This window comes from Dermacentor albipictus, chromosome 5 (assembly GCF_038994185.2).
Source record: "Dermacentor albipictus isolate Rhodes 1998 colony chromosome 5, USDA_Dalb.pri_finalv2, whole genome shotgun sequence".
Lineage (NCBI taxonomy): Eukaryota > Metazoa > Arthropoda > Arachnida > Ixodida > Ixodidae > Dermacentor > Dermacentor albipictus.
Genome location: NC_091825.1, coordinates 79,728,161 through 79,740,594, shown reverse-complemented (window position 1 = coordinate 79,740,594; position 12,434 = coordinate 79,728,161). Strand labels below are relative to the sequence as shown.

General features: G+C 46.1%; 1 protein-coding gene across 1 annotated transcript in view; it reads right to left on the bottom strand.

The window, feature by feature from the left end:
• Positions 1-12,434, bottom strand: part of LOC135910808 (uncharacterized) — a 54,881-nt gene that overhangs the window by 33,704 nt on the left and 8,743 nt on the right. Inside the window, exons 2-3 of the mRNA XM_065442929.2 lie at positions 11,331-11,398; positions 5,227-5,376 (exon numbers count right to left, since the gene is read on the bottom strand). Of these exons, the coding sequence (XP_065299001.1) occupies positions 5,227-5,376; positions 11,331-11,398 (218 nt within the window). The remainder of the gene's footprint in view (positions 1-5,226; positions 5,377-11,330; positions 11,399-12,434) is intronic.

The following is a 12,434-nucleotide window of genomic DNA, read 5'->3' as shown; positions in this document are numbered from 1 at the left end:
TGTTCAGTTCTATCCATATAATACTTCCTTATGTCAGCTGTCTTACGCTTGTTGAATAACTTGGAAAGTTCTGCCAGTTCTATTCTAGCTGTAGGGTTAGAGGCTTTCATACATTGGCGTTTCTTGATCAGATCTTTCGTCTCCTGCAATAGTTTACTGGTATCCTCCCTAACGGAGTTACCACCGACTTCCATTGCACACTACTTAATGATGCCCACAAGATTGTCGTTCATTGCTTCAACACTAAGGTCCTCTTCCTGAGTTAAAGCCGAATACCTGTTCAGTAGCATGATCTGGAATTCCTCTATTTTCCCTCTTACCGCTAACTCATTGATTGGCTTCTTGTGTACCAGTTTCTTCCGTTCCCTCCTCGAGTCTAGGCTAATTCGAGTTCTTACCATCCTATGGTCACTGCAGCGTACCTTGCCGAGCACGTCTACATCTTGTATGATGCCAGGGTTCGCGCAGCGTATGAAGTCGATTTCAATTCTAGTCTCACCATTCGGGCTCCTCCACGTGCACTTTCGGCTAACCCGCTTGCGGAAGAAGATATTCATTATCCGCATATTATTCTGTTCTGCAAACTCTACTAATAACTCTCCTCTGCTATTCCTAGAGCCTATGCCATATTCCCCCACTGACTTGTCTCCAGCCTGCTTCTTGCCTACCCTGGCATTGAAGTCGCCCATCAGTATAGTGTATTTTGTTTTGACTTTACCCAATGCCGATTCCACGTCTTCATAAAAGCTTTCGACTTCCTGGTCATCATGACTGCATGTAGGGGCATAGACTTGTACCACCTTCAATTTGTACCTCTTATTAAGCTTCACAACAAGACCTGCCACCCTCTCGTTAATGCTATAGAATACCTGTATGTTACCAGCTATTTCCATATTAATCAGGAATCCGACTCCTAGTTCTCGTCTCTCCGCTAAGACCCGGTAGCACAGTACATGCCCGCTTTTTAGCACTGTATATGCTTCTTTTGTCCTCCTAACCTCACTGAGCCTTATTATATCCCATTTACTACCCTCTAATTTTTCCAATAACACTGCTAGACTCGCCTCACTAGATAACGTTCTAACGTTAAACGTTGCCAGGTTCAGATTCCAATGGCGGCCTGTCCGGAGCCAGGTATTCTTAGCACCCTCTGCAGCGTCACAGATCTGACCGCCGCCGTGGTCAGTTGCTTCGCGGCTGCTGGGGACTGAGGGCCGGGGTTTGATTGTTGTATTCATAAAGGAGGTTGTGGCCAAATACTGCACCAGGGTGGCCAATCCTGCTCTGGTGAAAGTGTGTTACCGGTTCTGGTCACCGGGATCAGGCCGCACTCCAGGCCTGTTTGTGCAATTTTCTCAACACACGGTTTTTTTTTGTATTTTCCGGTGGAGAATGGCACGGCACCGGGATTTGAATCACGGTCCTCTTGCACGGGATACGGATACTCTACCATCCCCGCAGGAGTTAAATAAAAAAATTAAATTATGAGGTTTTACGCGACAAAACCACTTTCTGATTATGAGGCACGCCGCAGTGGAGGACTGGGGTTCTTTCACGTGCACCTAATTCTAAGTACATGGGTGTTTTCGCATTTCGCCCCCATCGAAACGCGGTCGCCGTGGCCGGGATCCGATCCCGCGACCTCGTGCTCAGCAGTCTAACACCATAGCCACTGAGCAACCACGGCGGGTCCCGCAGGAGTTGTACGCCTCATTTAACCTACAGTGGTGCCCTATTTGATCAGTCAAGGTGGACCAACCTGAGCTCGGTTATACCGCACGGATGGCACTGGGCTAGAGAACCTGCTATTTATGATATATATATATATATATATATATATATATATATATATTTAGGAGGGTTCCCGTACAGTGATACCATGAAGGAAAAGACATTAAAAAGAAAGAAAAAAAAAGAAACAAAGGGATAAAAAAAGGAACATAACAGCTGATTTTAACTCGTGACCCTTGGATGTTGCCCGGAAAGATAGCTCAGTCGGTTGGTTCGTCAGGCCACAGGTTACTTTCAAGCGCCATAGCTCCTGCTCCGAGCCTCATACTTACGTGGAAAGGGACTGATGATGTTCGCGACAGTCGATTTTCGCTAGTCGCTTTATGCTTTTGGCCGAGTGGTTGGAAGGCATGATTTCTTGAAAAAATGGCCGCCCGAGGAGAAGAGCGAGCTCGAGCGGCTTTAGAGACTAGGAAAACTGCCTTAAAATATTTAGACTTGAGGGAAAGCTTCGTTAACAAACTATAACACGGCAAGCAGCACTCGAATACGACGAGAGAAATTATTGAGACATGGAAAATTCCCTTGAAATAAATATGGTTTGCGAGACAAATGCTTGTAAGTATTGAACCTCTTAAAAGACGAGGCTGCAAATATGCGCTCACCGAGAGGGCATCGTCCGCACGAGACCACCACCAGGCACCTTACTGAGACGTGGAGGGCTCCGTGGCCGGAACGAAGCCTCCCTTCTCCGCCGGTCGAAAGGGGAAAACGCGCTTTCCGATCGCTCAAGGTTGCGCGGACATAGTAGTATAGCTCTAGCGTCTAGGAAAAGCTTAAACAGGTGCGAGGGCGGCACGCATATCGTGGGAATCTAGCCGCCAGAGTAACTATCTCAAGGTCTACTGCTGACGAGGGCGAAATACCGTCGTGTAATTATAATAACCCTAATAAGACTACTTTCGAAAAAAAAAAGAAAAAAAGAAGCATATACTGTGTTAAAAAGTGGGCACGTCCTGTGCTACCGGGGCTTAGCGGAGAGACGAGAACTAGGATTCGGATTCCTGATTAATAGGGATATAGCTGGTAACATCCAGGAATTCTATAGCATTAACGATAGAGTGGCAGGTCTTGTTGTAAAACTTAATAAGAGGTACAAATTGAAGGTCGTACATGTCTACGCCCTACATCCAGTCATGATGACCAGGAAGTAATAATAATAATATTTGGGGTTTTTACGTGCCAAAACCACTTTCTGATTATGAGGCACGCCGTAGTGGAGGACTCCGGAAATTTTGACCACCTGGGGTTCTTTAACGTGCACCTAAATCTAAGCACACGGGTGTTTTCGCATTTCGCCCCCATCGAAATGCGGCCGCCGTGGCCGGGATTCGATCCCGCGACCTCGTGCTTAGCAGCCCAACACCATAGCCACTGAGCAACCACGGCGGGTACCAGGAAGTCGAAAGCTTCTATGAAGACGTGGAATCGTCGGTCAAAACAAAATACCCTATACTGATGGGCGACTTCAATGTCAAGGTAGGCAAGAAGCAGGCTGGAGACAAGGCAGTGGGGGAATATGGCATAGGAACTAAGAATAGCAGGGGATAATTATTAGTAGAGTTTGCAGAACAGAATAATATGCGGATAATGAACATCTTCTCCCGCAAGCGGGAAAGCCGAAAGTGGACGTGGAGGAGTCCGAATGGCGAGACTAGAAATGAAATAGACTTTATACTCTGCGCTGACCCTGGCATCATACAAGATGTGGATGTGCTCAGCAAGGTGCGCTGCAGTGACCATAGGATGGTAAGAACTCGAATCAGCCCAGACTTGAGGAGGCAACGGAAGAAACTGGTACATAAGAAGCCGATCAATGAGTTAGCGGTAAGAGAGAAAATAAAGAAATTCCGGATCAAACTACAGAACAGGTATTCGGCTTTAACTCAGGAAGAGGACCTCAGTGTTGAAGCAATGAACGACAATCTTACGGGCATCATTAAGGGGTGTGCAATAGAAGTCGGTGGTAATGCCGTTAGACAGGAGACCAGTAAGCTATCGCAAGAGGCGAAAGATCTGAATAAGAAACGCCAATGTATGAAAGCCTCTAACCCTACAGCTAGAATAGAACTGACAGAACTTTCCAAGTTAATCAACAAGCATAAGACAGCTGACATAAGGAAGTATAATATGGACAGAATTGAACATGCTCGCAGGAACGGAGGAAGCCTAGAAGCAGGGAAGATGAAACTAGGAATAACCAATAATCAGGTGTATGCGCTAAGAGACAAAGCCGGCAATATCATTACTAATATGGATGAGATAGTTCAAGTGGCTGAGGAGTTCTATAGAGATATATACAGTACCAGTGACACCCACGACGCTAACTGAAGAGAGAGAGAATATTCTAGAGGAATTTGACATCCCACAAGTAACGCCGCAAGAAGTAAAGAAAGCCTTAGGAGCTATGCAAAGGGGTAAGGCAGCTGGGGAGGATCAGGTAACCGCAGATTTGTTGAAGGGTGGGGGGCAGATTGTTCTAGAAAAACTGGCCACCCTGTATACGCAATGCCTCATGACTTCGGGCGTGCAGGAATCTTGTAAGAACGCCAACGTAATGTGATTCATAAGAAAGGGGACACCAAGGACTTGAAAATTATAAACCGATGAGCTTACTGTCCGTTGCCTACAAAGTATTTACTAAGGTAATTGCAAATAGAATCAGCAACACCTTAGACTTCTGTCAACCAAAGGACCAGGCAGAATTCCGTAAAGGCTGCTCAAGAATATACCATGTTCACACTATCAATCAGGTGATAGAGAAATGTGGGGAAGATGATCAGCCCTTATATATAGATTTCATTGATTACGAGAAAGCGTTTGATTCTGTCGAAACCTCAGCAGTCATGGAGGCATTACGGAATCAGGGTGTAGACGAGCCATATGTAAAGATACTGGAAGATATGTATAGCGGCTCCACAGCCACCGTAGTCCTCCACAAAGAAAGCAACAAAATCCCAATAAAGAAGGGCGTCAGACAGGGAGATACGATCTCTCCGATGCTATTCACAGCGTGTTTACAGGAGGTATTCAGACACCTGGATTGGAAAGAATTCGGGATAAGAGTTAATGGAAAATACCTTAGTAACTTGCGATTCGCTGATGATATTGCCTTGCTTAGCAACTCAGGGGGCCAGTTGCAATGCATGCTCACTGCCCTGGACAGGCAAAGCAGAAGGGTGGACCTAAAATTAATATGCGAAAAACTAAAGTAATGATTAACATTCTCGGAAGAGAACAGCAGTTTACGATAGGTAGCGAGACGCTGGTAGTGATAAGGACACATCTACTTAGGGCAGATAGTTACCGCAGATCCGGATCATGAGAGTGAAATAATCAGAATAAGAATGGGCTGGGGTGCGTTTGGCAAGCATTCTTATTGCAGACGAGCACGAGCACTTACTGCACGAAGGCAGTGCTACGAACTCGACTTACGATTGCCTTTCTCTTGACGACCTCGTTCGTGCCGTCCAGCGGCAGCATGGTGATCTCGCACACGGTCGGGCCAAGCTTGTCTGGAGGCGTGCCTTTCGGGAGGATAGCTTTGAGCGCTTCCAGCCGGTAGGCGTCCATCACTGTGTCGTGCTGCACAAGTGCAAGTAACAAAATATTTAATGGGATACTTGCAAATTTCTCTGCAATGAATTATTTCTTGCACGGAATAGTTCGAAAACTTAGGCGACCTTAGACAGCAGAACTAAAGTAAAAAAAAAGAACACTGAACGACACAGGAGAGGGCATCGCGGTTTATTTTTGAGTGGATCTTATTTATACTGTGGAAATTGTCATCGGAGGAGCGGCGCGCACTCGTAAAACGCGATTTCTGGTCTCTAATATTTTTACCATATTGAACGCGCGCGCACAAACACATGCACAAAAGCGCGCGTGCACACAAGCACAAGTGCGTGCATGCAGACACACACGCGCATGCAGGCAAGCGCACACAAACATGCATGCAAACAGACGCACACAGACAAACGTACATGCATAGATGCACACGCATACACAGACACCCACAGGAATGCTAAACATGTGGCAAGACGCAGTATTGCACCCTTTGGCCGCATTACCTGAAGAGCCGGGCATGACTTGCACCATGAATCTTCAGTGTCAGTTTTGACCATTTTACCGAAGTGCAATAATCACTTTGTTTATCAGGATGCGCCCGGCTTTATAGCTGCGTATTACATGCCATTCAGCGTTCAACGCCATACTTTTGCAATAAGAACGCCAACAATACAAGAAAATTTAAAATATTGGATATTGAATTCAGTGAAATGGTAGGTTTTGTCCCACGTGTCTTTGTATTCAAGCTTGTAGGGAAAGCGTATGCAGAAAGTATCATATGAAACCGCAGCGTATTCGGCGTAATCTTGACATTACAAATCTATCCATGAGACGCAGATGCATCTAGAAGCTACCTGAATAAATGCAAGAGAATTTATACGTGCAAGTGATTAAGGTGGGACGACATTATCCGTGCCAGTAACGTTGGATACGAGCAACTCACAGCAATAGCTTCGCGTGTTTCTTTTTTTTCGTGAATTTGTGTAAATTGTTGTTTGAGGCAGCCGGTAAAATTCTATATAAAGCAATTTCTTATTTTTTTGTTTGTGTGTTACAGCTCTTATTGGGTTTTACAGCATCGATTTCCTACAATGCGACCTGGTATTCCCCCTCGCCGCTTTCTTTCATGTCTCATATCAGAGATAGAAAGAGAGAGAAAACAGAGAGGAAAGGCAGGGAGGTCAACCAGACGAGCGTGCCGTTCGCTACCCTACACTGGTGGAAAGGAAGCCAGGAATAGAGAGAGGAAAAGAGAAAATGAGTATTTCGCGCACACAGCAGGACACACATCAGTACTCTACAGTCGAACACTGAGGCACATTCCCCGTGAAACATTGTTAAGGAACTTTCTCGCGAGAGCCAAGTTACGGCGCTGTACTTTATCTTCCTTTTCTTGTAAAAATCACTCCCCCCCTCCCCTCCCGGTGCTCCTAAAAAATTGCAGTAGCTCACGAAAAGCTTTCTGCGCCATCGACGGATATTACCAGCGTCCGCAAATTTGGGCTCCTAAAATGTTTTGCTAAAGTCCAGTCGGCTTAGTGCGGTCTGTAACGATCTGCGCTGGACGCCGTAATGAGCCCAAGCGCACAACATATCACCGATGGTTTCTTCAGAAGCACATGTATCGCACACTGGTGTATTGAACATTCCAATACGGAAAGAATATGCGTTAGGAAATGCCACACCTAGCCACTGGTCGTACAGCAGTGTTGCATCCCCGAAGGAGAGGCTAGTTGGCACTTGAAGCGGTAGCAAAATGGTTCAGGGTACCAAGGGGCAGTTAGATGCGCTTGCAGAGTTCCAGAAAGATTGTGTCGCTGTGCAAGCATCAAAGGACGTTATCTAGCAGCGTCAGCCCTTGTGAGTGGAATTTTTTTTAACTATGAGTGCCTCCTGCTGACTGTGCAGCCTTGTCAGCGAGGTCGTTACCGACAATTCCACCATGACCCAGAAGCCACTGAAAGATGACATCGTGCCCTTTTTCTTGAGCGTGATGGTTTCTCTGTATTGTTTTAGATATAATATATTCATATGTATTGTGACGTAGAATAGATTTGAATATCTGAAGAGCGGCTTTTGAGTCACATAAGACGACCCATTTCCCTGCTTGTTGGTCATAGACATCGTTTACAGCGGTGCGGAAAGCCACGAGTTAAACCGCCATGGATGTCGGCATGTGTGATGCCATGACTTTCATTTTTACCCGTTTTGCTAGAATGACAAAAGCGGACGCTATGCTTGAAGGCGTGGTCTAGCCATTATATGTATATAAATATATATGATGTCGTCTCCGTATATTTCATGCAATAAGAGCAGTGTTACCTGCTTCAGAGGCGCATACGAATTTGTATTTTGGCTAATTCCTGGAACAGGCGGGTATATTTGAGACTGTCGAAGAAACCAAAGGAGACATGGAGGTCTCTGCGGCGGTCTATAAGCCGGTGGCATAATCTCGTGGGGAGCGTTGATCAGACGCAAAAACGCTGCTTAGAGGCGCTGTGCTAACAGGGAAGCGAAGTTATGGTCGGATATTTCTGGGAGATCGCGAACAATTATGCCCTCTTAACAAGTCAACTGCCACGCGAATTGGAAGCAGACGATCTATGTCATTGGCGATTGTTGCTGATCTGCAGGCACGTCGAAGTAAACCGAGACACGTGCGTAAAGCTTGACCCTGTATGCTCCCCAATGTATGCATGTTGCTCTGGCATGTGTTCTGGCTGACTATTATGCAGAAGTACCAAGAACAGTGCTCTGTACAGGTGCAACATGGAATGCAGAGGTGCGCCTCAAGTTACCCTAGAGTGGAATTCCAACACCTGAGCGATACCAGAACGCTTCTTCTTCAAATAGATGCAGTGTGGGCTCCATGAGAGGTTGCGGCCCATGACGACGCCAAGGAAGCGGCGCGTTTTAACATAAGACAGTTTGACCATTGATAAAAGCGACATAAGAAGACATTGGCTTCAATGTAAAAGTGACTAACACGTATTTTGCAGTCGACACACTGAAGCTTTGTGCTTGGAGATAGGACATAGTCATAGTTGCAGCGCACAGGAGCCTAGCCCACACCGTAGGTCCAGTCACTGCAGAGGCCCAGATGCAAATTCTACAGATGTATTTGAAAAGGTGAACTGTCCGCAGTAAGCATTCAGCAAGTCCTGTGATGGGTAGGTTAAACAATACGGGACTCAACTCTCCCGCCTGCGGGACTCCTCGATGGATGTAGTCTTCCAAAGTTGGGTTATCCTCAATCTCCAAGAATAAAGGCCTCTCACTTAAGTGAGAGGCCTTTATGGCCTTTATGTATGTTTATGTACATGTATCGGTGTACTTAAGTGTACACCGATACATGTGACCGCCAACGCATACGTCCCACAGCTCGCTTAGAAATTGCTTCATGGGCAACATTATCGTTGCACCTTTGACATCCAGAAAGAACGCTACTGATATGCGCTTTAGGCTTTTTTGCTCTCGCGATGACGCTGTTAATAGGAGAGCTCCCTTGCCGAAAGCCCGCCATGGCTTCAGTATATATGTTGAACCATTCGAGATGCCATTCTAGGCGAACAAGGACAAGCCCTTCCATAATTTCTCCTATGCAGCTTGAAAGTGCTACCGAATGATAGGACTACAAGTCGAGCGGAGACTTTTCAGATTTCAGAATAGGGATCACGCGGCTCAGTTTCCATCGTTGCCGAACGACACTCGCGCCAAGATTGATTGTAGTAACTGAGCAGTTGACCATGTGGCACATGTACCAGGTGACCAAGGGCCGCGTACGTGATGCCACCTGGTTCCGGTGACGACGAACGCCTGCAGGTCGCCGATGCAGCGTCAAGTTACTGGAGTGAAAAAGGCATATTCATTTCTGGTACGCGTGTATCAGCGACGACGTTCACAGCTGCATGACTAATGGTGACCATAGTGCCCGCAATCCGTGCGCAGAAGTCTTCCGCCCCATCATGCTTCGAGCGGCGTTCGTGTAGAATCAAAGCAGAGCCTTTGTTGTGGGCATGAACGAAGACCTCTCACTGTCCTCCATATTTGCGACGGTGGTTTCCGAGGACCGAACGACTTGCCGAAAGGCTTCCAGTGCTGGTCTTGCAGTTGATCCACGTGGTGCTGAGGTTTCCGTTGCACGCGCCGTGCATCCCTGAGATCGAGAATGAACTTTGTGCGCCAGTGCCTTTTTCGTATCTGACGACGAACCGCTCGCAGCCTCTGCAGTTCTGTATCAAAGTCCACCTTGATAACATTGTAAGTGAAGGCACAAAAATGTTCATGTCCTCCACCACGGCCTTTTCTACATTGAATGAATGGTCTTTACGTGCGTTTTTAATATGGTTACGTGAAAGCACAGTAGGGAAACTATTTAGAGAGTCTATCTACAAGGGTAGCAAGCACTGGCCAACATGAAGCCAGCTTGCTTGCTTTCTTGCTCCTCCCTTGTGGCGCTTACCCATTACGGGGGATCGGCCAAGAAGCAGGCAGTTAAAGGTTAAAGAGAAGGGGAGAGAGGAAAACCTAAGCGGAAAAGTAAAACAGGGTGAAGAATAACGTTCATGTTAATTAAGAAATAGATTCACGTGCAGATACAGAAATAAAATTGTTTGTAATTAACAACAAGCAAGGCACGTCGTCGTCATCAGATCAACATTGACCGCTTCTGGGTACTTAGCAACACTTAGCAATGTGTTCCTTATACTCTGCCCAATTAATTGGTCGCATAGTTCAGCATGGCTCAGTCGCTGAAAATGAATATGGTGTAAGAGCAAGGCGTGTGCTGTTTGCTCGTCTTTGTTGCGCTAAGTTTGTTGTTTCTATTGTGCTGCATCTAAAGGTAATTCCCGCTATTAAAATGCATATGTATTCCTCATAAGGTGTGTGCTCATGGCAAACCTTTTTAAAATGCGTGCAACACGTCCTGTTTCTCATATTTTTGTCATTTTTACGAATTTCAATGTTCGCAGGTTGGTAGGTATGGCTATTAACAAGCTTATATTATTCTGTATTTTTTTCTTACTATCACGTCGTATGACAGTCCCATACATGACATTGGTTGAATATAACCTTTCTTGTCCTTTTTACCACAGAAGCGGCTTCATCGAGGCCTCTCACAGATTTCCGTAGTGCAGAAGCAACGGAAATTACGACATTGTCTGACGGGGCGGCCCCCTTTCTACGTAGACATGCCCGCTTCAAACCGAACGGGGAGCTAATTTGTTTGCCGCATTCATAGAAGCAAATGTTGGTGTACACTGTCAGTATGCTTTATCTCACACTGCCAGCAAAGTTCGAGCGCCATCTCGGTAGTTAGACGATCACGCACAGGCAGCTTGTGATTGTGGCGCCATCTGTCACCTCTACAGCTAAACATGGCAAAGCACGCCACGCGATGACAAATGTCGCCCCCGTTCTGCTGCGGAGAAATCGGCATCTTTTGAGCGTATCGTTGCAGACGACACGCACATGCCATCACCAAGAATTGGCTTTGCTTAAGGCAGTACACGACACCATATATGCATCCGTCGCTCACGCATCAAGGCTCGGTAGCGCCAAATCGGTTTGATAAATATTTAATAACTCCTTGGCGCATCCTACTTGCGTGAGCTCGTGCTTGGTCAAACTTGACTTTGCACTTCAGTGACGTGTGACAACTCTGTATCCCTCAGTTAGGAGCGAATGCTGCATCGGCGGAAAATTCAATGGAGCTCGTTGCTTGTTCGGTAACGTACTTTCGTTATGGAATTAAACAGCGCCATGATGTTAAAAAAATGCTACGGTTATAGTTCAGGTTACATATATGTGTTTGAGCGCTGCCCAATGTGACATTTTACTGAACAAGTCCGAGACCTTCGTTTCACTGCCTGCGCTGAAGCAAAATCTATTTTATACTTCCGTCGTTTGGCAATTCGGAACTATATCATGCCATATTTATGATCTTAGTCAATTGTGTTTTCAAGACTCACCTGTTTCGCTGCCGCAGCTGTATTGGAATGACACCTGAGCAAATTGTCTCGCACACTCGCCGGAAACTCTGCAATAAACACGAAGATGAATCTAAAATAAATGTTTTGGGCATTTAAAGATTATAATAGCTGCTCGCTTTTTTGTATGTCATCACTTGACCTTCTTGTGTCAAATATTGTGACGTACGGAGTTGCGGAAGTGACACAACGCCCAAGGTTGAAATCACCCGCGTTGTCTCGCCCAGTTTTCCAACCCTACCGACATGCGCCTACGTGCCCTGACGTTTTCTTACGGCCGTTCCTTAACGGTGTTCTAGAAAGCTGCATTTTGAGTGTTCGCAAGTGTGTCTTTAGAAACGATGATCATCTATGTAGACGGGGCGTGGGGAGGGGGATTAATGCAGGAACTCTTATGTACTTTAGATTGATGTGCACAGTAATGATCCCCTTATTGTCAAAACAATCATGGTGGTACTCGGTTGCGGCACTGCTCGCATTATCATGGTGCTGAATCCTATGAGTAAGCGCTTTCGGTTATATCATAACCAGTGTATGAATGTCGCCTTAGTATATGCCGGTTGGTACAGTTCTGTCCATACTTCCGAAGGCCGATTTGAACAGTGGCGATGTCTTTATCCGCCGTAGTGCCCCAGGACTAGGGTGTGCAGCTTTCGGAGGAAACAAAATGAACTGAAGATGCGAAAGTTTGTCGAATTGGCGCTCGGAGCGTCATTTCAATAACGGCGCAGACCGTTAAAGAAAGCTACAAAGCCTAGTATTATGCGATATTATAACTGTTGCTTAATATATGTTCTGTCAATAACTCAAACGCTTCGCCAAGCCAATTTTCCTTTTCTGAAACAAAAGGCGCCCCACCCCATCATGGGACAAAAGCGCAATTTGCTTGAACTTAATGCAGTTATTCTTTTAAGCAGTTTTGATTACCTCTGCTGAAGTCCAAAAACCCCCCGCCCCTTCCACAGAATGGCATCAGATATGAAAGTGCATCAACGTGGGATCTGATTTGACGGGGTTAATTAACCGGAAGAACACCGGAATGCCACAAGGCGCACTATATCTTTTATCACGTTGAAACTCCACGAT